At 36.5% G+C, this 27,598-nt stretch overlaps 1 protein-coding gene across 2 annotated transcripts in view; it reads left to right on the top strand.

The window, feature by feature from the left end:
• LOC125417186 (phospholipid-transporting ATPase ABCA3-like) overlaps nt 1-27,598 on the top strand; it is a 136,261-nt gene that overhangs the window by 43,644 nt on the left and 65,019 nt on the right. For both annotated transcript variants that reach the window (XM_048460507.2, XM_048460509.3), the window contains 5 exons: nt 7,432-7,605; nt 10,219-10,400; nt 14,012-14,146; nt 20,196-20,313; nt 26,976-27,130. In XM_048460507.2, coding sequence (XP_048316464.1) covers nt 7,432-7,605; nt 10,219-10,400; nt 14,012-14,146; nt 20,196-20,313; nt 26,976-27,130 — 764 coding nt within the window. The remainder of the gene's footprint in view (nt 1-7,431; nt 7,606-10,218; nt 10,401-14,011; nt 14,147-20,195; nt 20,314-26,975; nt 27,131-27,598) is intronic.

Below are 27,598 nucleotides of genomic sequence, written 5' to 3'. Positions count from 1 at the left end.
ATTCAATAAGTACGATAACTGTATACAAGTATATATGGTAAAAATCACATTAACTGTTGTTCAGTCCATTTGCCTTTGGCAAATTCAAAAAAAACTGTATTATCTATCCTATCTTGGTGAATCCAAAGTGTTGTACCTAATTCATTTTCTATCCTAACTTATATTACCAACCCAGAACTATCTTTTATGTTTCTCAAACTTATACATTTTGAACCTTTTTGTGAGTTTCTTTTCTGCATTTGGTAATAAGAAAAACTATAAATATCTAGTCTTTGACTCCATCAGAGACCTGAGAAGGATATAATATCACCTAAGTAAACAGGAAGTGCAGAGCAAACAACTTCCAAAACTGAAAAATTACAGAAATAGTTGGATGCCTGGAAAGTCGTCCATCTACAAAGTTGGGGCATCCATATTTAGCCTACAGGCCTACAACAACTGACAGATCTTCCTGTGAAGCAGGAATTTTGAAGGACTATCCTACCTTGTCTTAGCAAAGTTATACAGTTGTTTCTTTTGTGTCCTGCTTATCCAACCTGGACAACACATTGTCTACAGTTGAATCAAGGAAAATGTCTTGCCCCATAGCTAACTTTTGCCATAAAGAAAATAAATTCCATATGGAATTTTTTGTGCCTATCATCTTCTCTGAAGTATATTGGTGCTTCCAGGAGCAGACAAGTCCCATTGTCATTAAAAAATAACCTTATTTTTAAGAACATCTTAAAAGCCATATTCTGTAGATTTCTGAAGTGTTTGAAGATGGCCTGTCTATCTAAAATATAGTTTGACCTTGAAAACATACCTAAAATGACTACAAGTTTGATTGTAATAGGTGACTAACTACTAACCTATAATTCTTTATTATCCTAAATAGTTTGTAATAATAACTTTCAAGGACTAGAAATTTACATCACATTCTTAAATGATCTGCAAAGGAAAATGAAATTGTATATTTAATGAATGAAACCTGTACAATTTGCCCCTGGGAGAAGGTCATTTTCTGTTGGGTGAGTGCAAGTGAAGCTTGCGTGTAGCTTTATTTGAGTCCTCTCTTCGTCCTCTTGTTGGAGCTATTGCCAACTGCGTGTCTAGTTTTGAGTGCAAATAGAATCAGAAAAAAAAAAAGAAAAAAAAAGAAAAAAAAATAAAATAAAATAAAATAGAATCAGAAAGCCACACTTCTTTTCCCTCCCTCCCCAGTCTTCCGTTTGTTTCTGTAGCAGCAGTGTACACCAACTCTCCTGTGTATATTGCCTTTTTGCTGGAAAATGTATGTTGAATAAACTTTTCTATAGAAATTATAAAAAAGAAATATATGCACAGTAAGTTTTAACAAAAATAACCTTAAATTTGTATCAATATACAAAAATATCTTAGAAGCATATACAGTATAACAAAAAATACCTCAAATTTGTGTCAATATACAAAAATTCATGCCAATTTAAAATATTTAAGACTAGTAGTTAAACTACTTTGGGCTTAAAAGTAGATTCAATAATCTACCCCTTTATCCTCTCATTTCTGTATCCCCTTTGTTCTTTTCAGAATGAGGTCTCTGAATCTATTCTTTTTTGTTCAGCGTTTTTACTGACCATTTCCAATAACAACTTGAACCCAACGCCCACCCAAATGATAACTAATATCCATAACCCATTGAATGACCAAAAACCACCCACCCCACCTCTTGGGAATGTGGGTGATGTTCTTAAAATTACTTCTTGCTGTCTGGGGTGTCGGCATCTCTAGGGGAACCTGAGAAAATTGAAATAATAATCAAGTCTTGAGAGAGCTAGCTGTATCATTTGTTGTCATTCCCTGTGTAATGGGCAAACGCAGGACTTATCTGAAGTCCTGGCTGGAGTAGTGCATGAGGCTGGACCACCTCAGCTAGCCACCTTGAAATTGTCCTAAGCAGTTTTTGTTACTTCTTGCAGGTAGTATAATTTGGTTATACAAAGAACAAGTAGGACATTTCCTTATAATTTCTTTGGTTTGTTGTCAAGTGATGGAAAAATGCTTTTGTAAACCCTTGCTATTGAAATGGTGTTTCTTATGAAATTCTAAGGTTTCTAGCATATTTCCTACCAATAGCTGATAAATTTCATCATTGCCTTGTGCTAGAGGGCCTGCTAGGCCCATGTGGGATCTGATATGTATTATATATAAGGGACAATTTCTATTTCTGATTATTTCTTGTAATTGAATAAATAACAAAGTTAATTCTGCATCATCTGAAATAAGTTCAACAGTTTCAATATATAAAACAACTCTTTCTGCATATGGAGAGTAAGTAACTATATGAGGAAGTTTTGAAAATCTATTAATACCCTGAGAAGAGCATAAAATTATGACTTTTGAACAGATTCATAAGGACTGTGAACCATTTTGCTTTCATTTCCCCTGACTTTTATCCTGCCTTTCCTCATTTTTTGCATCAATATAGAATGTAGGGGCTTTAGAAATTGGTGTTCCCCGTATAATGTGAAGAAGGATCCGATTAGTTCTCTTTATGAATTGAAGTCTCTTCTTTTGGGATATTTGTTGCTAATATCTCCCAAAATCTTACTCCAAGCTCTTTCCCAATGTTCATTTTCTGTTCATAGTAAGGAAATTTAAGCATTAGTAAAAGGTATCACAATTTCTGCTGGGTCTATACCTACTAATTGATAAAGTCTTAATTTTCCTTTCATAATAATTCAGAAGCTTTTTTACATAGGTTTTAAATTTTTTTACTCTGTTTTGTGGATATATATAATATATTATTATATATTATATATATTATATTATATATATTATATATTAATATATATTATTATATATTAATATATATTATTATATATATTCAAAGATATTACCTCTCTGCATTAGAATTCTTGTAGGATAATGCATAGAAGGTAAAATGACCAGAATACAATCAAGCTCTGGATCCAAATGATCCACATATGAATCCTGTAATTTCTTTTCTACCAGAGCCAATTCTCTTTCAGCCTCATCTGATAATTTTCTTCTACTATTTAAGTCCTTATCACCTTGTAATGACTGAAATAAATTACCTAGTTCTTGAGTTGTTAATCCAGTTGTAGGTCATAGCCAGTTAATATCTCCCAGCAATTTTTGAAGATCATTAAAAGTTTATAATTTATCTCTCCTGATTTAAACTTTCTGTGGTTAATTTTTTTGTAATCCTGTCTTAAATCCTAAGTAATTCATAGAATCTCTCTTTGTATTTTTTAAAATACAAAGAACAATTTATAATCCCCAACAAGGCAATTTTTTTTACTTCTTCAAATGTTTTCTCTAAGGTGTCTGCATATGAATCAAATAGTAAGATATCATTCATATGGTAAATTATATATTGAGGAAACTGATTACAAATTATTTCCAATGGCTGCTGTACAAAATATTGACACAAGGTAGGGCTGTTTAACACATTGCTTTTGGACAGACTTTGTATTGATATCCTTTAACAGGCTGTGAATTATTATAAGTGAAATACTTTCTCTATCTGTACTTGCAAAGGTATAGTAAAAAAAAATGCAGTCTTTTAAATCAATCACTATAATAAACCATCCTTTGGGTAACAGAGAAAGCAAGGGAAGTCCAGACTCTAAAGAGCCTATTCACTGAACCACCTTATTAATAGCTCTTAAATCTGTTACTATTCTCCATTTTTCAGATTTCTTTTTAATGGCAAATACAGGAAAATTATGAAGGCTGTTTGGTTTGTTGATATTTTTGAGCCTTTAACTGCTCCTGAACCAGCTGTTCTCGTGCTTTTAATTTTTCTGATGTCAAAAGTCATTATTCCAAGTAGACAGGTTTGTCAATTAACCATTTTAAAGGTAGGGTTATTGCTGCCTCTGAAAGATCAGCAGCTGTTGTGTCCTGTTTATGTATACAGCCTGAGTGATTGGTAACTATTTTTAAACTACTTTTTAATATTTTTCTCAGAAATATATGTTAGCTTATTGTTTGTTTCTGAGATTGGATAATGTTAATCTGGATATTCCATTGCTGTCACAATTCACATCCCCAAAAATTCATTGCTATGTTAGCCACAGATGGCTTTAATTTTCCTCTCTGTCATTCTAGCCCTATACATTTGACCCATCTTACACTTCATTTTACTTGAGATAAAGTTCCAATCCTGAAAGCTTAACATTGATCTCACTAAGAGGCCAATTTGGATGCCAAGACTTTGGTGCAATTGTTGTTACATCTTCCCCTGTGTCTATCAAACCCTCAATTACAATACCATTTATTTGTATTTTTAATTTTGGTCTTTGTTCATTTATAGAAGTTTACCAAAATATTTACTTAATGATTTCTTCTGATATTTCATCTTCTAAAACTGTTCTGTCATCCAGAACAGTATGGTTTTTCATAACAGGTATTAAGTCTTTTAATTGCTCTGTGGAGGAGTTTCCCCAATGCTGACAGGTAATGATTGAACCAAATTTGATATGGGGGCCTGCTAGAGGCCCCCTTTGGAATTTCCCAATGGCAAAGGATTACTTTGTGCCATGTTGATCTGCATTTGTTAGTTCAGCGTTGGTCTTTGCCACACCTTCTGCATATTCCAGAAGGCTAGAGTCTTCTGTTTGGATTCTTTCTAGAAAAAATAAAAACATTGTTCCTAGGAATACCTTGTCTACAATCCCTTTTAAGATGGCCTGGTTTACCACAGCCAGGTTACATCTAACCTTTTGATTTTTCTTAAAATTCTTAGACGTCATTTCTATTATCTAAGTATCATAAGCATGAGATCCATTACCAGCTGTATTTCTAATCCATTTATCTATGGGTGCTGATCTTTCTTTTAAAGGCCAGATCACCCTTTTATATTCTGAGTTATCATTTCCAAAAGCCAAAGATTCAATTATTATTCATATAATTTCTAAATCTGATATTCTATTTACAACTGAAGTCAATCTTTGTTAAAAAACAAAACAAAACACAGTGAGGTCTTCTTTTGGACCTTGTATAATTTTAGTAAATGGCTCAGTCCTTATTTCTGATTATTCAGTTTTATCCCAAGCATTCAGAGCTGCTGTATGGCATAGGGCCAAGGTGTCAACTTTTCCTTTTAGGTCTAGGGCTCCATCTGGTACAGACCCGTGTAGATCCTGTGCATGCTGCCTCAATCTGTGTGTTTATTGTGTGTCCATCATGTTGATTGAAAAGGCGTTTTTGTTTTGTTTTGTTTTGTTTTGGTGTCTTCTATCCCCTATGGCTCCAACACTCTTTCTCCCTCCTCTTCCACAGGGTTTCCTGTGCCCTGAGAGGAAGGATTTGATAGAGATATCTCATTTAGGACTGAGTTCAAAGGTCTCTCATTATTTGCAAAATGTTTGGCTGTGTGTCTCTGCATTTGTTCCTCCCAGAAACAGGAGGAAGCTTCTCTGAATATGACAGAGCAAATCACTGATCTATGAGCAGCGCAGAATGTCATTAGAAGTCATTATAATGCTACTTTTTTTAGAACAATAATGTTTGGTTTTACCTTAGATCCCCCTAGTCTCAGATTATTGTTCACCCAGTGTTAAGTATTGTTTCCATCTCCTGGAGTGAGCCTTAAGTCATGTCAGATATCGGTTGTTACTCCCCCAAGCCTTGTGTCACCATTGCACTAGCATATTTGCAGCCAGGATACCATTGCAAATCAAAGGGCTTTTACATTTTGGTATTTACATTTCTCCTTTGGCAGCTTGCAGAGTATCTTCCTGTACCAAAGATACTATCTTGTAGGGGTGAAGGCACTATGGAGGCACCAGCTGGACTTATGCTGTTCAGTGGGTTGTATAGGTATTGTCTTCGGTCATGGGCCTTGCTGTCAGTTTATAAAGAATAACCTATGATCTTGGAACAGCCTGGGTTGTTTGAGGGTTCTCATGGACCCCTTTAGGCAATAACTCAATTAGATTTAATCCAATCCGGGCACTAGAAGCTTTGTTTGGTGACAAGAGATGTCCAGTTGGGGCCTGTCCTCCCATTATTTGAGGATTTCATTTAGATCACCTTCATGTATGTATATATTTTAGGAAGCTTCCAATGAATTAAATTTTCATATCACCCCTCAAATGGCCCTTAATTTTAGCTGTCTTTCCGCATATTCCCTCCTTCCTCCCGTTACCCCTTTCCACTTGATCTTCCCTTTGCAGTCCCCCACAACCCATAGCTATTCTATTTCCCTTTCCTAATGAGATCTATCTGTAATCTCTACTTCCTTTACTCTATACCTAACTTCTGTTGTTCTGTGGATTTAGTTGCTTATCAATGACTTATTAGCTAACATCTACATAAAAGCAAATACATACCATTTTTGACTTTCTGGATCTGAGTTTCCTCACTCAGGGTGGTAGTTTCTAATTCCTTCCGTTTATCTGCAAATTTCATTTTTAATGGCTGAAAGTAATACTCCATTATGTGAATGTGCCACAATTTCTTAATCCATTCATCTGTTGAGGGACATCTAGGTTGTTTCCAGTGTATAAGCAGAGCAACAATGAACATGGTTGAGCAAGTGTCCTTGTGATATATCCTTTGGGTGTATGCCGAGTGGTGCAGCTGAATCTTGAGGTAAATCTATTCCCAGGTTTCTGAGGAACTGCTGTACCGATTTCCATAGTGTCTGTACAAGCTTGCACTCCCACCAGCAATGGATGAGTGTTCCCCTACTTCACATCCTTGCTAGCATGAGCTGTCACTTATGTTATTGATCTTAGCCATTTTGACAGGTTTAAGATGTAATCATAATCAATTCCCTGAGGGCTATAGATGTTGAGCATTATTTGAAGTGTTTCTGAGCTGTTTTGAGGTTACTCTTTTGAGAATTATATTTAGATTTGTACCCCATTTTTATATTGGGTTGTTTTCTTGATGTCTAGTTTTTTGAGTTCTTTATATATTTTGGATAGTCATTATCAATGGTATGTGTAGTTGGTAAAAATCTTTTCCCATTTTGTAGGCTGCTGCTTTGTCTAAATTGATGTTAGGAAGTAGTGTCTTGCGGTTTTATTGGGTTTTTCATTACTTTCTTCATAACACTGATTTTATGTCTATTAATATTTTGATGAGAATTTATTTCTCTTTTATTTTTAATTCTTCTCTTCTTCACTACATCCTGATCAGTTTCCCCTCCCTTCACTCCTCCCAGTTTTCTTCCACCTCCTCTTTCTCCCAAATCCACACCTCCCCACTCTATTTCTCTTCAGGAAAGAGCAGGTTCAACATAACAAAATCCCATGCTTATGTGCTTAACAACATCCAGTATTTAGCAGTTATCTGTTATCTACATGTTCAGTTATTCTGTCTTGTTTTATAGGTAAGACTGGAAACAGTAAATTTTTGGAAACAATCTTATTAATATTCAACATCGTTAGTACTCTGTTGTAGTATAAAAAGGTAATTGCAGTTTCTTATTTGAAGCTCATGTAGCTGCTTCTGCTGGAAGCCTCCTGTTTTTTGCCAGTTTCTTTCCCTATAACTTCATCTCTGAAAACTATGGAACGTTGGACCTTACTACCAAGGTGACTGCCTGTCTGAGCGCAAATGTTGCATTGGCACTAGGGATTAATATTTTAACCAAGATGGAAATAAAAGGTGAGTATTGGTATTTACTGATTTAATTCTTAGGAAACTGGGTACACAGGAAATAAGAAGGTAAGAAAATGTTATATTTTCTCCAAATTTGTTTACTATATAGGTGGTTATGTAAAATATGAAAAATAGAAAGCTCCCACACCCAGATGTAAAGCTATTGGCAGTTAATAGGCAAAGGGAAAATATCAGTTTTCTTCAGCACTACAGCCCATGATAAGTTGCCCAAGCTTGATGGTGCCCTACACACATGCATGTATGAACAACACTAATTGGATTCAAGGGTTATAAAAGAAAAGGAGACGTAAAATTGAGAAAGGGGTGGGGAGGAAATCAGAATGAGTTAGGGTGGGGGCACAAGGGCTGAATATAACCTAAATGTATGTATTTGTGTATGAAATTATCAATGAACAAAATTTTTAAAAGAAAAATCTAAAGTTCAAATTGTCCCATCTCCTTTTTCTGTGAACTTTTTCTGTGAATTTACACTATCAAATAAATCTTTTAAGAACTTTTATTATTTTTATTCTCTTAAAAAAACCTTAAACTTTTTCCCATTCAAGGATGTACTTTTATTCTTTTTGTAATATTGTTTAGTATTACATCATAAGTTGAATCAACCACTTCTTTTTCCATATATGCTTAGTTGGCTTATGGTTCTTCCTGTTATCCACACAATTTATGTATATGTGGTCATATGTGCATATTAATCTGAAAAAAAATCCTAATTGCAAAAATGCTAACCTATATGAGGCAAGGAGATAATGACTATATTCCAATTACTTTGGAGGCTGAACTGGAACTTGAGTCCAAGAGCTTGAGACCATCCTGTACAACAGACTGTCACAAGAATGTCACAGAATTTTATGACTTGATACTAGTTTTGGGTTTTTGTTGTTGGTTTGGGTTTTGTTTTGTTTTGTTTTGTTTGGCATAGAATCTCACCATTTAGCCTTGGCTGGCCTAGAACTTACAATGTAAACCAGGCTGGTCTCAAACTCATAGAAATCTACTTGACTGTGCTTCCATAGTGTTGAGATTAAAGGTGAGAGCCACATTCCAGGCACATATGAGTTGTTAATGTTAATATTGTGTATCTTGCTGTTCTGTAGCCATTCAGGTTACTTTAAATCTGAATTTTAGGATCAATTTCATTAAGTTCTATGAAAACTATTGTCAGGTGTAGTGATATTTCATTTGTATTTTAATAAATAAAGCTTGTCTGAAGATTGGAGAGTGAAACAATCCCACTGGTCAGCCCTCTAGACCAGGCAGTGGTGACACATACCTTTAATCCCAGTAGCCACACTAGTTGCCATAGAAACATAGAAACTGGGCAGTAGTGGTGCAGGCTTTAAATCCCAGCCCTAGAGAGGAATATAAAACATAAGGAGACCTCTCTGATCCACAGTCTCGTTCTGAGCTTCCTGGAGGCAGGATTGCCATTTAGTACTGAGGTAGAGGTAAGAGCCTCTGGCTGGCTGTTTTGCTCTTCTGACCTTGAGGTTGAACCCCAGTTTCTGTCTCTGGGTTTTTACTAATGGCGCTACAATCAGGACTTAGTGAAATTTTTGTTCTATTTGCCAGTTAATGTAAAAATAAGAATACTTAATTTGCTCATCTGTAAATAAAAACTTCCCAATAAGAAGACTATCAGAGCAATGTGCATGTTGTTTATTATAGATACTTCTATGATTCTTATTTTGCAGGAAGTATTAACAACCCACATTATTTCATGTAGGCGTCATATTTCCATTGGTTTATTGTGGAAGAATACAACCTTTTAGTTTCCAAATCACTTGTTTATATCAGGTTTATCAATTTTATATTAGTTATTGTCTCTTTTCTCTCTATTTTGTTTGAGGCAGGAGGACTTTTTAGCCTACAGGAAGTTTTCTGTGGTGTATATTTAGACTCCTGTTTTTTTGTGATTTCTAATTTATTGTTTATTACCTATCAAAATGGATTAAGTTTTGATAATCATTTTGATTCCACAGAATATTTTTCTCATATTACCATCCTTTCTTTAAAAAAATAAATACAGTGTTCATGGAAGTTTTGATGGGGGGAAAGGGCAGAGTTAAAGAACAGATTAACTTAATGAGGTGTTAGTCTTTTTAACTCTTGCCTTTTGAAGCAGGGTTCTTTGCAAACCTAATTCCTTTCCTGTTATAGAGGCAGGAAAGAAAAAGCATTTTTTCCCTTTTGGTAACTTCCTTTTGGCCCTTCCATTTATGCTAAGCTAAACTCCTTGTTTTTGTCTCACGATTGGAAGGCACTCCATCTTCAGTGCTGTTGAATATTTTTTACACGTCTGTACATTCTTGTTCTTGTTTCTGTGGGAAATTAGCTTGAGGGGAAAGTAACAAGATAGATTCTCTTAAATCTACTTTTCGTTTGCTGTTCTTTTTCTTTGCTTCTTTCAGTGATTCATTTCATTTTAATTGTTCCTAATTGTTCTTAAAAGTTTTGAAGAAAAAAAAGCAGGGGGAAATGTATCCATTATTTTCTGTACTAACACAACTGCTAAGAGTTATCAACAGATAGGTAATCCATAGTATGAAATACCAAGTCACAAAGATTTCATCCATGCCCAATGTCTCCTTTGCATTTCAGAGATTGGTGTTAAATGGCATAACCTTTGGACACCAACCAGTCTTGGGGATAACCTCCTCTTTGGCTATATGTTTGGAATGCTTTTGCTTGATGCTTTCTTATACAGCCTTGTTACCTGGTATGTAGAAACTGTCTTTCCTGGGCAGTATGGTGTGCCTCAACCATGGTACTTTTTCCTTATGGTAAGTTTTTTTCTGTTTTCTTTTTACTGAAAATAATTATTTTCATACAATGTAGTCTGATTATGGTTTCCCCTCCTTCAATTCTCTGAGATCCTCCTACCTCCCTTATTGGTAAGTTTTAATGCTGCTGTTAAATCCTTACAAGGTCATGGTCCTTGTAAACCTATTTCATAAATGGTATAATCAAATTAAAAAGTAAAATTCACATCAACCTAATCTATACACCACTAGTATTGACACATTATTCATTCCTCTGTATATAGTTGCATAACATGTGTGGACAAACACAGAAACATTTCCAACTGTAAACACAATGACCTCTCGGTAATCAGACAGTATAATCCCTTAGATTAGAGGGTAGGGAAACAAAGGAAACCCACACCAAATTACTATGCGATGTTTTTCAGGTTCTAGGAAAGAGAGAACTAAATAATTCTTGTATCTTAGTTTCACCACTTGGTCCCTTTCATGGGGCTGACCATTATTTGTGCAGCGTAGAAAAGTGCTTACTTCTTTTCCTTCAGACTTTTTTATAATGACTGGGTGACCCACAGTGAAGATACTCTGGCCAAGTGTGATGAGCTATGGCTCCACGTTCACTTTCCAAAAATTCACTTCTGTCTTTCTACCTTGGAAACTACTCTCTAACAGTTTTTTCATGAATACTGGAGATTAAAATTGTAGATAATTTGACTAAAAAATATCATGTTTTATGACTAGAAAATACATTGCAGTTTTGTTCTTCATGTAGAATATATAGAGTCAAACTGTTTCCTAGTTCTTAGAAGTCTTCACTTTTTTAGTGAAATACATATGACATAAAATTATCGATTTTTAAATAAAGTCTCTAATACTTGGTATATTTACAATGTACAGTCACAATATGCAACCATGACCTCTCTACTCATAGTTTTTCATCCCCAAGAACTAAAACCATGACCTATAAAGAAGTAATCTCCATTTTTCATATTTAAGGCATCTCTAATTTGCTTAACTTTTCTATGAATTTATATATTCAGAATGTTTTATAAAAATTCAATCACAATTATTTGTGGGTGCTCAAGTGGTTTTTTAGGTTTATCCATGGTATAGTATGAACTGACATGTACTATTCTTGTTGTACGACTGTATAATATTCCATATCTCACTGGAGGACATATAGTTTTTATTTCTTATCTACGGTGAATAGGACTATTTTTAATTATTTTGAGTATGTAGCTAGTGATGTAACTACTAGTTCTTATGGCACTTCTATGTTTAAGGTTTTGGAAACTATCCGAGCATATATTTCTGTTGCACACACACATGCACACACACATGCACACACACTCGACACTCATAAAGTACTAAGGTTCTATTCCTTCACTTCTACTTCTTTTTATAGTAGTTATCCTCATAGGTTTATGTGACACTTAATTGAATTTTCTGATAACTAATCATAGGTATGATATTTATGTGCCTATTGGCCTTTGTATATCCTGTGTGGAGACATAAATTCAGGTTCTGTGCCCATTCGGTAACTGTTGTTTTTTTTTTATGTATCTGATACCCTAAACCCTTCTTTCATATATAATTTGCAAATATTCTCTCCTATTCTATAATTTGTCCTTTTACTCATTATATTCTTTAACACTCAAAAGTTCTTAGTTTTGATGAACTTATTTTTATCTAATTGTTTATATATTTCATATCATTTTTAGGAACCATTGTAAAATACAATATCGTAGAGATTTGTCTTTTTACTTTCTCCTAAGAGTTGAGAGGTTTTTTGCTTTTGTACTTGGATCATTGATTACTTTGAATCAGTTCTGTATGTAGCATGAAGTAGTAGTCTACCCTCTTGCATCTGCACAGATACTCTCATATTCCAGTACCATGCTTTGAAGAAATTACTTACTGCCTATTGAATATGGCCTTGGCACTGTAGATGAAAACAACAAAAAAAATAAATGTATGGGTTTTTTAAAATTGATTCTCAGTCTCAATCCTGTATGTCCTTGATTCAGTATGATATCATTTTGTTATTATAATAATGTTATAAATGTTAAAATCTGCAAGTGTGAGTCATCCACCTTTGTTACTGTTTTCAAAATTGTTTAGGACTAACAAAGCACTGTGTGATTCAGCGTGATCTTGAGGTTCAGCTTTTCTGCAAAAATGGACATTGCAATTGGGATTGGACTGTAGTGGCAGTTAAGATACTGTTGCTATCTTTAAAAGATTATGTTACAATTTATGTGTCTTATGTTTTATTTTGATAGTCTTCAGGTTCTTTCAATAGAGCTTGAAGATTTTCACTGTGGTAGTCTCTTATTTCTTTACCTAACCTATTTATCCTTCAGATTTTATTGGTTTTGAATGCTGCCAAGAATGAAATTGTCAAATTTGGTTTTGGATTTTTTACACTACCATATATATATATATATATATATATATATATATATATATATATATATATATATATATATATACATACACACACACACACACACACATACATATACAATTGTTATATGTTGATCTTGCCCATTGTGTCTTTCTGTTTGCTAGTTCTGGTTGTTTGTAGGTATATGGATGTGTGGGATTGCGCCTTCTTTAAATATAGTTTCACCTCTTCTGTTCCCATTAGTTGTGGTTTTATTTAGTAGCTCACTGCTTTAGCTACCCCTTGTCATACAAAGGTGATGAGTGTTAAAGGTGAAAGCAGACATCTTCTGTGTCTTGTTGATGCTTTAAGAGACAGTTTTCAATCTTTCATCATTGAGTATTGTTATTTGTAAGTTTGGGGGAGTTTCATAAAAACACTTTTCTGTTTCTAGATTCCTAAGTATTTTTATCATGCACAAACTAAAATGATCCTATGATATAATTTTCTTTTATCCTATTAATGTGATACTGCATTGATTGATTATAGTATCTGGAACCATCTCTGAAATACATTTCACTTTGTAATGACATATGATCATGTTAATATACTAGGAGATTCAGTTTGTTGACATTGTATTGAAGATTTTTGCATCCATATTATAAGATCTATAGTTTTCTTCTTTTTCTTTGTCTGGTTTTGGCATCCAGATGATATGGATTTCTCAATGAATTAGGAGGTATTCCCTTATGTTTTTGGAAGAGTTGAATAAAAACTGATAATTTTTGTTTAAATGTTTGAGAAAATTTCCTAATGAAGCTATCTTGTATAGGCTTTGTAGGAATGTTACTGGTCACTGATTCACTTTGTTATGGGTGTATTCAGAGTTCAGTTTCTTTTTTTTTCTACTTAAGATTTTTTTTATTGTATATGTTTTAACCATGTTTTCTTTCTCTCCAAACTCCTCCCAAGCCCTCCCTGTCTCCCTGCCTACCCATCCAACTTTATGTTATCTCCCCCTTTCACAAAACAGTTTTTGTTGTTGTTAATTACATTTTGTTTGTTCATTAATAAAATTGTGTAATACAAGCTCTTTACCCCATCCAAGTGTGCAGTAAAAGATAAACAATAAACCCTGACTAGCACAGACTTATTTGTTTGGCCTGATTTAAACCTTTAGAAACGCAAATTGAAACAAAAGTTTTTAATGCTCATTTTGGTAATGATCTTTTATCTTTTTCTGTAGCGCTCATACTGGTTTGGCAAACCAAAAATTAGAAAGTCTGCAGAAGAGACGAAGTGCTTACCCATAAAACATGACTGTTTTGAGGCTGAACCTACCAACTTGGTGGCAGGTATACAGATCAAATGTTTGCACAAGGTATTGTTTCAAATACTTCTGCAGGAACAAAAAAAAAACCGCTTATGTCCATTGAGATTGTTTATCTTTGGCTACTCCGGAAAAAGAAATGCTTTAATTGATTTATTTGCCTCATAGTAAATATAATTGTCCCCTAAGAACCAGAGCTTGGTTGGAGCTGTGTTTAATAAATCATATAAGTATAGATATATGTTTACAAATGTTTAGTTATTTGCTCCATCTTTATGCTTTACTTTCATTCTTAAATCTGAAACAATATATTTCATCTTCATTTTCTAAGTGTTTTCACTGAATATCAAATTTTATATTAAAGATGTTGCCATACTATTGTTCTGAAATTTATTTTTCCAGATTTAATGGGTTATAATTAGCACATAAAAATTTCATGTATTTTAGGTATACAGTATGATTGATGTGCATGTGTACTGTGGAATTATTTACCACAGTCAGATTTTTAACATCCATTACCATCCATAGGTTTTGATAGTTCATATTAATGAGAAAATTTTAAATTTGCTTTCATCATATTTCAGATAAACAATGCTATATTATGAACTATTATTGTATGTTGTAATTAGGCCCCAAGGTTTATTTATGTACAGCTGAAAGTTGATGCCTTTTAACCAATATCTCTGTTTCCCTCAGTACTTGATAACCACTGATCCACTCTCTCCGGATGTGGCATTTTTAGATTTTTTTTCATGAAGTGGAAATGATAGGTTTTTTCCTGTCTCTCTGGCGTATATCCACTAAAATATTCTCTGGGATTTGTTCATGTGTTACAGATACCAGAATTTCCTTTTTTGTGATCAAATAATATTCCAGCTGTGTCTCACATCTTTATCCATTTATTTATTGATTAACAGGTTTTTTACTTGTCTTGGGCATGCTTCACCAAACATGGAAGTGATTGTTCCTAATCTCAGGAAGGAGATAATCTTAGCATTGTGTCTTTAAGTGTGAGGTTTACTATAGACTTGGATTATTGGATTAAATAACTCGTTTTCTATTATTCTTTTGTTACAAATTTAAAAGTAAAAGCTAAATTATAAATGCTTTTTCTACATTTTATATGTTATGAGAGGGTCTTTCTTTTTCTGTTTTTCTTTTTTTGAGACAGAGTTTCTCTGTAGCTTTGGAGCCTATCTTAGAACAAGCACTTGTAGACCTGACTGGCTCAAACTCACAGAGATCCACCTGCCTTTGCCCCCCCCCCCCCCGTGCTTGGATTAAAGGTGTGCACCACCACTGCCCAGCTGTTTTGTTTTTAACTCTGGTTTTCTCTTGTATGTGTTTGTGCATTGGAGTGTGCACGTGCACATGTGTATGGCTACATTGCTCATTGAGTCCTGTTTCTCCGGCAGAGCTAGAACTCACAAACATGTCTACTCTTGAGAGTCATCTTGCTCCATGGAGCCTGTTTTGCTTTCTCAGGCTGGAATTACAGACAGACCGCCATGGCCCCAGCCGTTTACATGAACTCGGGATCAAACACCTTTCCTTTTGCTTATGCAGGAAGCACTTTAACCACTGAGCTCTTTCCTTGGCCTTCTGGGTTTTTTATATGTGTGTGTGTGTTTTGATTTTTGAGTGAGGTGTTGTTATATAGTTGGGTTAGCATTGAATTCATATTTCTGCCTCTGTCTCCTAAATACTGAGATTATTGGTGTTGTATCTTTTCATAAGCATTGTCTCCAGTGAAAAATTCTCTTTCAGTTCCTATTTTGCTGCCTATAATGTTCTTTTATTTTCTGGCACCTTATAAGAAATTTGTCACTAGTTTTGTACAATTTGGTGATTTTTATTAAAAATGGTTTTCCCTTGGATCTCTTTCTGGCTTTACTATCTCAAGAAAATCTGTACTTCACAGAAGGGAGGGTACTAGGTGTTTTTGTTTGTTTATTTGTTTTGGTTTTTTCAAGACAGGGTTTCTCTGCAGCTTTGGAGCCTGTCCTAGAACTAGCTTTTGTAGACCAGGCTGGCCTCAAACTCATAGAGATCCACCTGCCTCTGCCTCCCGAGTGCTGGGATTAAAGGCTTGTACCACACTGCCTGGCATACTAGATGTTTTTTGTTTCTGTTAAAAATTATTATTAAATATTATTATTTTGCTTTTGAAGCAATTTAATTTCTTAGCAATAGTTTGATTATTTCATATCTGTTTTGTTTAATCAATAGTTGTTTATTCCTCATGATTGAAACACAAACCTTTTTTATAGCCTTTCCAATGCCTGAAAGTTTATTATGTCACAGTCCTTGAACTGTGTAAGATTTGAAAATATCATGGAAGTGATTTTGCCTTTGGTTTCTGGAATTCCTTTTCTTTGATCCCTGATAAAACTTTTGTTTCATATGTAATACTGAAGTATTCCATGTGAGAAAATTCTAAATCACTATACTTTATTAAGCTAATTAAGAGTACGGTAAGTCTTCTAGCCAGCTGACCAAGAGCAGGCTCATGCTGGGGAAGTTTCTTGGTCCCACAAAGGAGTATGGGGATTTGTGGATGTAAGTTTCTGTCCCACCTCTCCCGCAGCTGCTCAGTTCCAAAAAAACACACAGAGGCTTATATTAAATGTAGACTGTTTGGCCTATTAGCTCAGGTTTATTATTAACTAGCTCTTTTTAAAATAATTTATTATGATTTATTTAACTTTATTTTATATGCATTGGTGTGAAGTTGTCAGATCCCCTGGAACAGGAGTTACAGACAGTTGTGAGCTGCCGTGTGGGTGCTGGGCATTGAACCTGGGTCCTCTGGAAGAGCAGTCAGTGCTCTTAACCGCTGAGCCATCTCTCCAGCCCCTTAACTAGCTCTTACAACTTAAATTAACCCATAATTCTTGTCCTGTGTTTAGCCACATGGCTTGTTACCTTTTATCAGTGAGGCATTCTCATCTTGCTTCCTCTGTGTCTGACTGATAACTCACATTCTGCCTTTCCTCTTCCCAGAATTCTCTTAGTCTAGTTGCCCTGCCTGTACTTCCTGCCTTGCTACTGGTCAATCAGCGTTTTATTAAACCAATATGAGGGACTAAATTTTACAATATACAAAAGCATTATCCCACAGCATTTCCCTCTTTTTGCTTTTTAAACAAGACCATGAATCTAATCTCCTTTATCTTTTTTCCTGACCATTATCCATAACAACTTGTAGCCAACACACTAAACAAAAACAAACATCCATAATCCATTTTTTGGGAATATGGGCATAGTTTTCTAAACTACTTCCTGCTGATTAGGGGCACTGATAATCTTATAGAGACCCAAAGAAAATTTAGGATTATGATCAAGTTCTGACTAGAGTATTCTCTGAGGCGGAATCATCTCAGCCAGCAGTCTTGAAGCTGTTCTGGATGTAGAACTCAGAGGAAACTGCAATAGAGGTGCTCTGAAATGTTGGATCATCTGGACTATCTGTTTACATTGGAGATTTTTTTCAGGGGGGGTCTTTCTCCATCAATCCTTATTTTTCCTAACCCAGAATGAATCTGCAGACTTTCATTTCCTGTGAAAACAAAAGCAAAACCATTTTTCCAAAGTGACATTTTTTTAACTTAAATTTTGAATTCAAGACATTTCCTAAATATATAGGTTGGATTAATCCAGCTACATTTATAATCAAATATCTTTTAACAGCTGTTGCTCCTTTCTCAGCAGTCAAACAATTCATAGGCAATACAATAACACACAGTATTCAGATTCTCTGTGTATTTATCACCTTTACATGGCTTTTGTTTCCTTACTGTATTTCTTTTATTTTTATTTTTAATTTCTGGTTTTTTGAGACTTGGTTTCTCTGTATATTTTTGGCTGTTGTGGAACTCACTCTGTAGACCAGGCTGGCCTTGAACTCACAGAGATCCGCCTGCCTCTGCCCCCCAAGTACTGGGATTAAAGGCATGCGCTACCACTCCCAGCTACTCTATTTCTTTTTTAAAGGACTTTTTCTATCCTTTTTCTTTTCTCTTCTAAGCCTATGTATATTTTTTAACACACTATAAACCGTTTAGAGTTTACTGTCTTTACTGTACATATCTATCTTTTACTAAGCATATGAGTCTTTAATCTGCTAGTCAGCATTGCTAGGATTAATAAGCAGCATGGCAAGAATTAAAGTTGTGGCATTGGCAGCTGGCTCTGCCCCATTCCTTAGCTTCCAGAGAGTCTAGCTTCATGGTGGAGATACTGGCACGAACCGGGTTTATTGCTACAACTCTGTGGAGTTTCTAGGTCCATACCACCATCAAGAAGCATGTCACTGACTGCTCATAAATACCATATAAGTGTTTGCTGGCAGAGCCTCCTAAAAGAGCTGCAAGGATTTTGCTGCTAATGCTGGGTCAGGAAGCTTCTCTTAAAGGCGCTGTTCCTCTGCTTGCCACCAGCAAACAGAGCCTACCAGAAAATGGACAGTTGCCAAGAAGCTACACTTGTCTCTGTTCTTGTCTGTCTAGAATCCTTTTTTTTTTTTAAACTTTCTCAGACTTTATGTGGAAATTCTTGCCAAACATTTGGTCATCATTTATGGATCTAAGTTTCTGTTCTGCCTGATCCAACAGCCATTCAGTCCCAAAGAAACACACAAAGGCCTATATTAATTATAAACTGTTTGTCCTTTTAACTCAGGATTATAATTAACTAGCTCTTACAACTTAAATTAACCCATGAAATAAAAATAATAATAATAAAAAAATAACCCATGATTCTTGGTTTTGTTTAGCCATGTGGCTTGGTACCTTTTATCAGTGAGGCATTCTCATCTTGCTTCCTCTGCATCTGGCTTTCCTGCATCACACTCTGCCTTTCCTCTTCCCAGAATTCTCTTAGTCTAGTTGCCCCAAGTATACTTCCTACCTGTCTGCTGGTCAATTATTGTTTTATTAAACTACTCTGAAGGACTAACCTTTACAGTTTACAAATGCATTATCCCACAGCAGGGGTTTTAAAATCTGGAGGCTACAGTTACTTCATACCTGATGCATGCTTGTAAGCTTTGATCTGATAAAGTATCACACAAGGCCATTCCTCTAAAGGAACCAAATTTTTTTTTAACCTCTCAGGACTCTTTCTCAGAAGGGAGGAGAATCCTATTGGTCTTGTGAAAAACTTTTTCAAGGGGAGGAGGTCAGGAGTTATGGCAACCTGGTCTATCTTAAGATATTTCATCATTATCACATCTCTTTATTTTCCTCATAATGTTGATCATATCTGTAATTATTTTGTTTGCCTGAATCTTTTGTCTCATCATGTTTTGTGAAGGCTTCAGTAAAGTAGGATTTATATGTGACTTATGTTAAGGTGTGAGATTATATTTAAGTTTCCCTTTTGGTTTGCATATTGAAGTGTATGGGGACAGTCACTGAGTTAGAAGGAAGAGTTGAATATATTTTCAAAGGATGATGTTGATTTTTAAATTTACTGAAATATATATTAATATTTTAATGCCAGTTGTGAGAAACAGAGAAAATATTTTTCTGGTAACTATTTAGAGATACAAAGTTATGCCCAACCTAGAGGAAAATAGTGACTATATAAACTGATGACAGAACTTCTCCATGGAGTAGATAATAGAGAGAGAACAGCCAGAGACATTGGGTGAGAAAAAGTAGAGTGAATGTGGCTAGCAGTCTGAACCTTGAGAGAAGCAGGGACAGGCAGCGCATGGGAGCAAGAGAAATAGCAGGGTTATATGGAGGAGTGGTGGCTGGAGGGAGTTAAGGGGGGTGGGTGTGAAAAGGCCAAGGGGATAGCAGACTCTTTGGTATGCAAATAAGCTCCACAGAGAGCTTTGTCCCATCTGTAGAGGGGGAACCTGGCTCACAAATTAGTGAGGAATGCTGGCTTTTTTTTTTTTTTTTCCTAACCGCCAGAAATCCTCCTCTGTTTCTGGATATCTGGAATGCCTTTTAGAGTGTGTGGGATCTTTTGGATCTGACAACAGCATCGTCTGTGATTGATAGCATGAGTTTGATGATATAACTATACAGAGGGTATGAATGTTTGTCTTTTCAAATGACAGATAGCAGATTACTCGTTTGTCCCACAGGAATTTAGAAACAAACCTGCAGTAAACAACCTGTCGCTGAACGTGTATGAGGGGCAGGTCACTGTTCTTCTGGGACACAATGGGGCAGGAAAGTCCACAACCTTGTCTGTTCTCACAGGTGTGTATTCATCTCCATTCCGGGCAAAGTTACCTTCCTAAGACTGAAAAACAAGGAGTTTTACTCTTGAGGCCTGGCCACTAATCTCTCCAGACATGACAAAATAGTCATGCTTTTTGGAGCAAAATACTCTTCAAAGAAATTGAGAATTTCATTAAGAATTGCTACTCTGTAAAAACAAAAGAATGAAAAAGGTTGTACCAATCCTGGGGAAGAGAAAATGTGCTGTGTTCCTGTCAACCGTTCCTCGAGATAGTTTAGCTCACAGCCTAGAGGTTTTTTTCATTAGAAGCTTTCTCCCTTAGAGAGGAGAGAGGAAAGAATACACCTTCTACTATGTCTCATGGACTTGAGTTTGCTTTCCAAGGGCCAGAATTCTATTTCATCTCTGCACAGGTGCTGAGAGAGATAGAGTGTGGGCAGCTGAACAGCAGGGAACACAAGATACAGGGCAGGTGTTTTCCCATAGCTTTCACTCTTCTGACATAACAAGAAAGGCTGGAAAACCAAGTAGAGGAGAGTCTTATTCCAGAGTTCCAGTTGAAGGACTGATTTCTAGATCACCTGTGCTGAGTGCTAACAGAACAATAAAACCCAGAAACTAGGACATCCAAGAGCAAGAGAGGGGTGGGGAGGGGCGTGTAGAAGCAGGCATCTTCCTACAGTTGCAACTGCTTTGCAAGTTGAGAAATAAATGCACAGGACCAGTGCTTTTCCTCCATTGGAGACAGAGAAAATAGAGCAAGACTTAAGTCTAAGTCTTTCTGAATTCACCAAAGAATTGACGCCTCTTCCACTTTGTGTTAGACAATGACTTTTGTACAGTATATTTCCTACCATTAACAATATTTTATAAACCACTCCAAACATGTTAAAATGTTCAGTATCATATTAGGTGTTATTCCCTAAAAGCAGATATTGGAGGTATGGATATGATGTGTTTAGCATACTAAATTATACTATATGCATATTTTAAACCCTTCAATATGCATACTTTGAGTGCATGTTATTCTTTATCAAATACACATCAATAAAACTAAAAACTGAAATTATAATATGATCCTTTTCTGGATACATGTCCAGGAATATTGAGAAGAGAATCTTAAGACCTCCTTTCACACTCAAGTTTCTAGCAGTATTTGCCCTAAGTTACAGATGTTTGTCAACAGAGAACTGGTAAGAAAAGTGTAGTGTATTCACATTCATACAATAAAATGCTCAGGCCTAAACCAGAGAGAAATCCTGTTTCATGCTATAACATGGATAAAATTTGGTATTGCTAAGTAAACCAATTATAAAGAGAAAAATCTAGAATGGATTCTACTTATTGAAAGGCCCAGATAAATTCAGACTCCTCTAGCAGAAAGAATAGAGCCAAAAATCTAGCAGGAAGAGAAGAACCAAAAATCTAGGTTAGCCGGTTCAGTGACTCTGTTCCAGGAACTAGCTGACTATAAAGTTAGATTATAATCTCGAAAATAATCTTGAGAAACGGGGAGTTACCCCCTTGTGATTATCACTGGAATTTTTGGAATTTTCCAATGATGCCTTCCCTACCCCCTTTGGGTTGTGGTTTCTTCCCCTAAATATTCCCTCTCCCAGCCACTCGGGGTCGAACTCCTCTACCCCTGCATGGGAAATGAGTTTCGGCCCCAGCGAGCTGGTTCCTATCCTGTCAATAAACCTCGTGTGATTGCAGCAAGGACAGTCTCTCATGAGTTCCTGGGTGGTCGTGTTATCCTGAGACTTGAGTGAGAGTCTCCCCATTCTGGGGGTCTTTCATTATGAAAGGTATTTAAAGTTGCTAACATCATAGAAACAGGTAGAAGGATCATGATTGACAGAGACTGATTTTTTTTTATCACAAACAATGGAATATAGCAGGTAGCACAATGAAGTATTTAAAGAAGGGGAGGGAAGAGATTTTTTTATTATTAATTAAAAATTTCCACCTCTTCCCCGCCTCCCTTTTCCTTCCCCCTCCCACCTCCCCCTCCCCACCTCCTCCTCTTTACCTCCCCCTCCCTCTCTAGTCTTAAGAGCAGTCAGGGTTCCCTGCCCCGTGGGAAGTCCAAGGTCCTCCCCCATCCATACAGGTCTTTAAAGGTGAACATCCAAACAAACCAGGCTCCCACAAAGTTAGTCCATGCAGTAGAATTAAATCCCAATGCCATTGGCTTCTCAGTCAGCCTTCATTGCCAGCCACGTTCAGAGTGTCCATTTTGATCACATGCTCCATCGCTCCCAGTCCAGCTGGCTTTGGTGAGCTCCCATTAGATCAGTCCCACCGTCTCAGTGGGTGGATGCACCCCTTGTGATCCTGACTTCCTTGCTCATGTTCTCCCTCCTTCTGCTCCTCATTTGGACCTAGGGAGCTAAGTCCAGTGCTCCAATGTGGGTCTCTGTCTCTATCTCCATCCATCGCCAGATGAAGGTTCTATGGTGATATGCAAAATATTCATCAGTATGGTTATGGGATGAGGCCAATTCATACACCCTCTCCTCTGCTGCCCGGGGAACAATCTGGGGGTCTCTCCTTGGACCTGGGACCCCTTCTAGAATCAAGTCTCTTACAAACCCTAAAATGGCTCCCTTAGTTGAGATATTTACTTCCCTGTTCCCATATCCATTCTTCCTCCATCCCACCCATCCCATTCCCCCAAACTATCCTGAATCCTCCCCTTCTCCCTTCTCTCTACCCAACTCCCCTTACATCTACCCCCCAACCCCCCACTCTCCAACCTCCCTCCATGCACCCAAGTTTGCCTGGCAATCTTGTCTACTTCCAGTATCCAGGAGGATAACTATATGATTTTCTTCAGGTTCACTTTCTTATTTAGCTTCTCTAGGATCACGAATTATAGGCTCAAAGACCTTTAATTATGACTAGAATCCACTTATGAGTGAGCACATACTATATTCCTCTTTTTGGGTCTGGGTTACCTCACTCAGTAAAGCGTTTTCTATTTCCATCCATTTGCATGCAAAATTCAAGATGTCATTGTTTTTTACAGCTGAGTAAAACTCTAATGTGTATATGTTCCACACCTTCTTTAACCATTCTTCTATTGAGGGGCACCTAGGTTGTTTCCAGGTTCTGGCTATTACAAATAGTGCTGCTATGAACATAGTTGAACAAATGCTTTTGTAGTATGATAGGGCATCTCTTGGGTATATTCCCAAGAGTGGAATTGCTAGGTCCTGAGGTACGTTGACGAGGGAAGAGATTTTTTAACCAAAAGTTTATACCTAACAAGATTATTCTTCAAAAGTTAAAAAAAGAAAGAAAGGAAGAAAGAAAGAAAATTAGACATAAGCATAAAATAGAGACTGAAGGAGTTTATTACTATAGCATTTAGTAGTAGTACAGAAAGTGCCAGGACTCCTTCATGTAATCATGAAAGTAAACTAGAGAGTCACTTAAATCTCCAATGGAAAAGATGCTCAGTTAAAACTGAAGACTCCAGGAATAAGAAAATAAAAATATAGATTCCAAAAATAAGAATGTAGAAATAAAGAAATATAAAGTTATAAGTCTAGGAGAATGAGAACAGACTGTCAGCAGCTTTCTCAGCAGATCAAGGATCATTCATTCACAGTGAGCTATTTTCTCAGATGCTTGGGAAGCGTAGGTCATTTTACAACTGGCTGTTTTATTTACAAGGCCAGAGTGTCTCTCTACAAATTGAGAGTAGTGTCCTGGCCATCCCTGATAAACAACAGATGTGAACTGAGTTAACCTTTAGGAGACAGAGATATGTGACCTCTGGGTTAGATACTGTCTCCGTTATGGAAAACTGACGCCCCCAGAGGAGAGGCATAAGACCCCAGTTTACACCTGGAGGTACCAGGAGACAGTGGACAAATACAAGGGTTTAATTGATGAGCTCTGATAATGGAGGTTGTAAAGTATGGCAGTCAGTATCTTGAGTTTTACCTTGAGATAATGTAAAAAGCTTTCTACTATCTCCAAAGTTCTCAGCCTAAGAACCAGTTAATTCTGATTTATTAACCTTCTAGTATTACAAACAACCCCTTTTCTGACTAATTGCTAAAGATATCTGTTTTCTCGCAATTAGTGACTTTCACTGTAATCTCCCCAGAAACATATTTCATGATAGCTGCCTAATTACCCATTGACATTAGCACTCACTCCCCTCTTTAGGGTTTCCGCTGACCAACCCAAGAGTCAGGGCAAGATTGTAAAACTTCTTTTGTTCAGAGATAATGCCTGGTGCCCATACTATAAAAAGTGGGTTCAGAAACCGGCCTTTTGCCACAGCCTAACAAACACCATCTCTGGCTGTGGTCTCAGCTAGCTGATAAGCTTCTGTGCCCCACGGTGTTTTACTTTTATTTTTTATTTTTAAGTTTGCTTCCGGTTTTCCTAGGATCTGGTTTCTGGAATTAAGTTTGCTTCTGGTTTATTAGACTTGGTGGTGTTCTCATCTTTGCGCAACCACCCTGGACCCAACAAAAACAACTGTATGTACAGATAAGATAACATGTATGATTATAGCTTTGGTTTGTTATATTATTAGAAAGACAAAGGCACAAAAATTGTTACTCTGCTATTGGGGCACATATGATAAAAATGCAATTTGTGATGGCAACATAAAGGAAAGGGGTATAGATCTATAAGAAAAATTTTAGGTTAACTTTTATCCTTGTTTGTTCTTTATTCTGTGGAAAATACCATGATGAGAATAAGTTATGGGAGGGGTGTTTGTTTGGCTCACAGTTCCAGGAGGATACTGTCCATCATGTTGAGGAAGACATGGATGGCACCAGACAGGGAAGGCGTGGTGCAGAAGCAGGAGGCTGGCAGGCCACTTTGCATCTCTACTCAGGAAGCAGATAGTAAACAGGAAGTGAGGCCAGTCTATAAAACATCAAGGCCTACTCCCAGTGACTTCCTCCCTTTATCAGGACGCTCCTCCTAAAAGTCCATAACCTCCTAAACAGCAACACCATCCCATGGAGGGTAGTTCACAGTTAAACCACTGCACTGTCAAAGTTAAGGTGGCATCAGTACAACCAAATTAAAATTAATGTAAATGCTAATTTTTACCATAACTGTAAAAGTTAAATGAAAAAAATCACTAGGAAGTCACCTAAACAAAAATTGAGGCAATAATGAGGGAAATGAGGTACAAACACAAAACATAGAGCAAAATGACAACCCTACCTCCTCCTTATAAGTAATTCCATAATATTTAATTATTTTGGGGAACATGGCTTCTTTTACTATTGCCAATCTCTATGTTCCCTATAAATAATATGATGATATTCATAAATGACACTTTTTAGTTCCCCCTTGATGAGCATGGTAGCCAGACTGCCCTCTCTGTTCTCACTAGCCTCCGGGTAACTAAGGTCAGTCAGAAGTCAGTCTCCTGGGTGGGTAGATGTATCAATAAGCTTAGATACAGTTTTCAGCTGCTGTATCCAAAGGTAGGGAAGGCTGTGGTGGCCCACAGGCTGCCCTCTTCTGCCCTAGATGTCAACTTGCCAATCTGCATTTCAATACTTTTGAAAGGGGGCTTCTACGGGCCTGCTTCCACTTAGGGAAAGAACCTAGCAAGAGTAAAATATGTTTTGGGAGTATGTATTTTTAAAAAGATAAGCAAGTCACAGTGTAACAGCTTTATAGTTGGTTATTCACATATGATAGATAATATGTGAATAAATACCATAGAATTAATTACCAACAGCAGAACATAAATATGATGTATTTAAAATATTTAAATTTCTTGAGGATAATCATCCTATTTTCCCAGTATTTGCTTTTCATAGCATCTACCCAGTATCTAGTATAAGCCCCTCATGGAGCAAGTAGCTAGACCTCACCCTAGACTGCTCTCAGGACAAGGCGTAGCCCCTCAAGGCATAGGAGTTCCAAGGCTCCAACCCAGCCCCTAGACTACTCCAATGACCATAACAGCCATTTCCAGACTCTCAGGTCACAGCTACTCCAGCTCTACCCAGAAGAAACAAAGTCCAAGATCAGGTCACAAAAGCCAGCCAGTCCTTGAGCTTTTCCCAAGATCAGGCCACAGAATTCCACCAATCCTCTAGCTTGCCCCAAGATCAGGCCACAAAGCCCCACCAATCCTAGGCTACTCTGGAAAGCTCTGCCCACAAAGAAACCGTATGTAAAGCCTGCCTCCTCCTGCTCAGTTCTTTGCTACTTCCTCCCCCTTGTGTGAGATTTGTTGTGTGGTGTGATTTTGTGGTATTCCTTGGTTCCTGGCCCCCAGAGCTACAACACTTCCACTGGTGGAAACCTTTTCCTTCTGTGAAACTGTAGACCTTACACTGGGGAAGCCTTTCCCCTCAGAGCTCTAATGCTTGTACCTAGTATTATACAAATGCAGTAACTATCTGATTACAATGATATAAAGCAACTAATCTGAATGTTTTCATAATAAACACCGCTAAATCTATACCTATTATAAAAAGCATGTAAACAAAAAAAAAGAAATAAAACTTAAAAGGACTAATTCTGCCTCACTAAAGGCAATTTCTGGCATTTCTCTTTACCTCTCTGTAGGCAACAATACTAGTTTTCTTAATACTTCAAACGTCTGTAAGAGCTTGCAATTGTATCACTTATATCACATGAAAACTTAGCCTGTTTCATGTCTTCTATATAATTCTAGGTCGTTTTCCTGCTACCAGAGGAGAAGCCTATATTAATGGATATAATATTTCGGATAACATGATTGAAATTCGAAAAGAGTTGAGCTTCTGCCCTCAACATGACCTGTTGTTTGATGACTTGACACTATCAGAACACCTTTTTTTCTACTGGACGGTGAGTCAGAAGTATATCTTATAAAATCACTTAGTAAATTGGCTTTCTTCTTTGATATACAGATCTGTTAATTTTAACTTTTTAAATTAAATTTATTTAACTATTGTGGAAAAAAACATTAAAATTATACCTAGTGTATTACCTGATGTTGATACAGATATACATTGAACAATGCAGAAATCAAATTAAACATAAACCTAACTCTAATCCAAAGTTTCTCCCTTCCATTCTAGAGGAGTTCTGGCTAGGCTTCAGCATATTGTCCTGCAGTACTTGATCCAAGTCTCCTGACAGTATAGGTTACCAAAGGTCTGGGGCTGACTGCCCAGCTCCTGGCTCAGCAAGGGCCTTTCTTAAATAGCTACAATTATGTCAGTACTCAGAGTTGTTTTGTTTTTTCAATCTCTCCCATGTATATAGTATCTGTTGGTCCATCTTACACCAGCAAGAGGTCCAAACACAGTTTTC

Source organism: Myodes glareolus, chromosome 7 (genome assembly GCF_982192425.1).
Source record: "Myodes glareolus chromosome 7, mMyoGla1.1, whole genome shotgun sequence".
NCBI lineage: Eukaryota > Metazoa > Chordata > Mammalia > Rodentia > Cricetidae > Myodes > Myodes glareolus.
The sequence above is the reverse complement of the archived record's forward strand: the minus strand, read 5'-3'. Positions and strand labels throughout refer to the sequence as shown.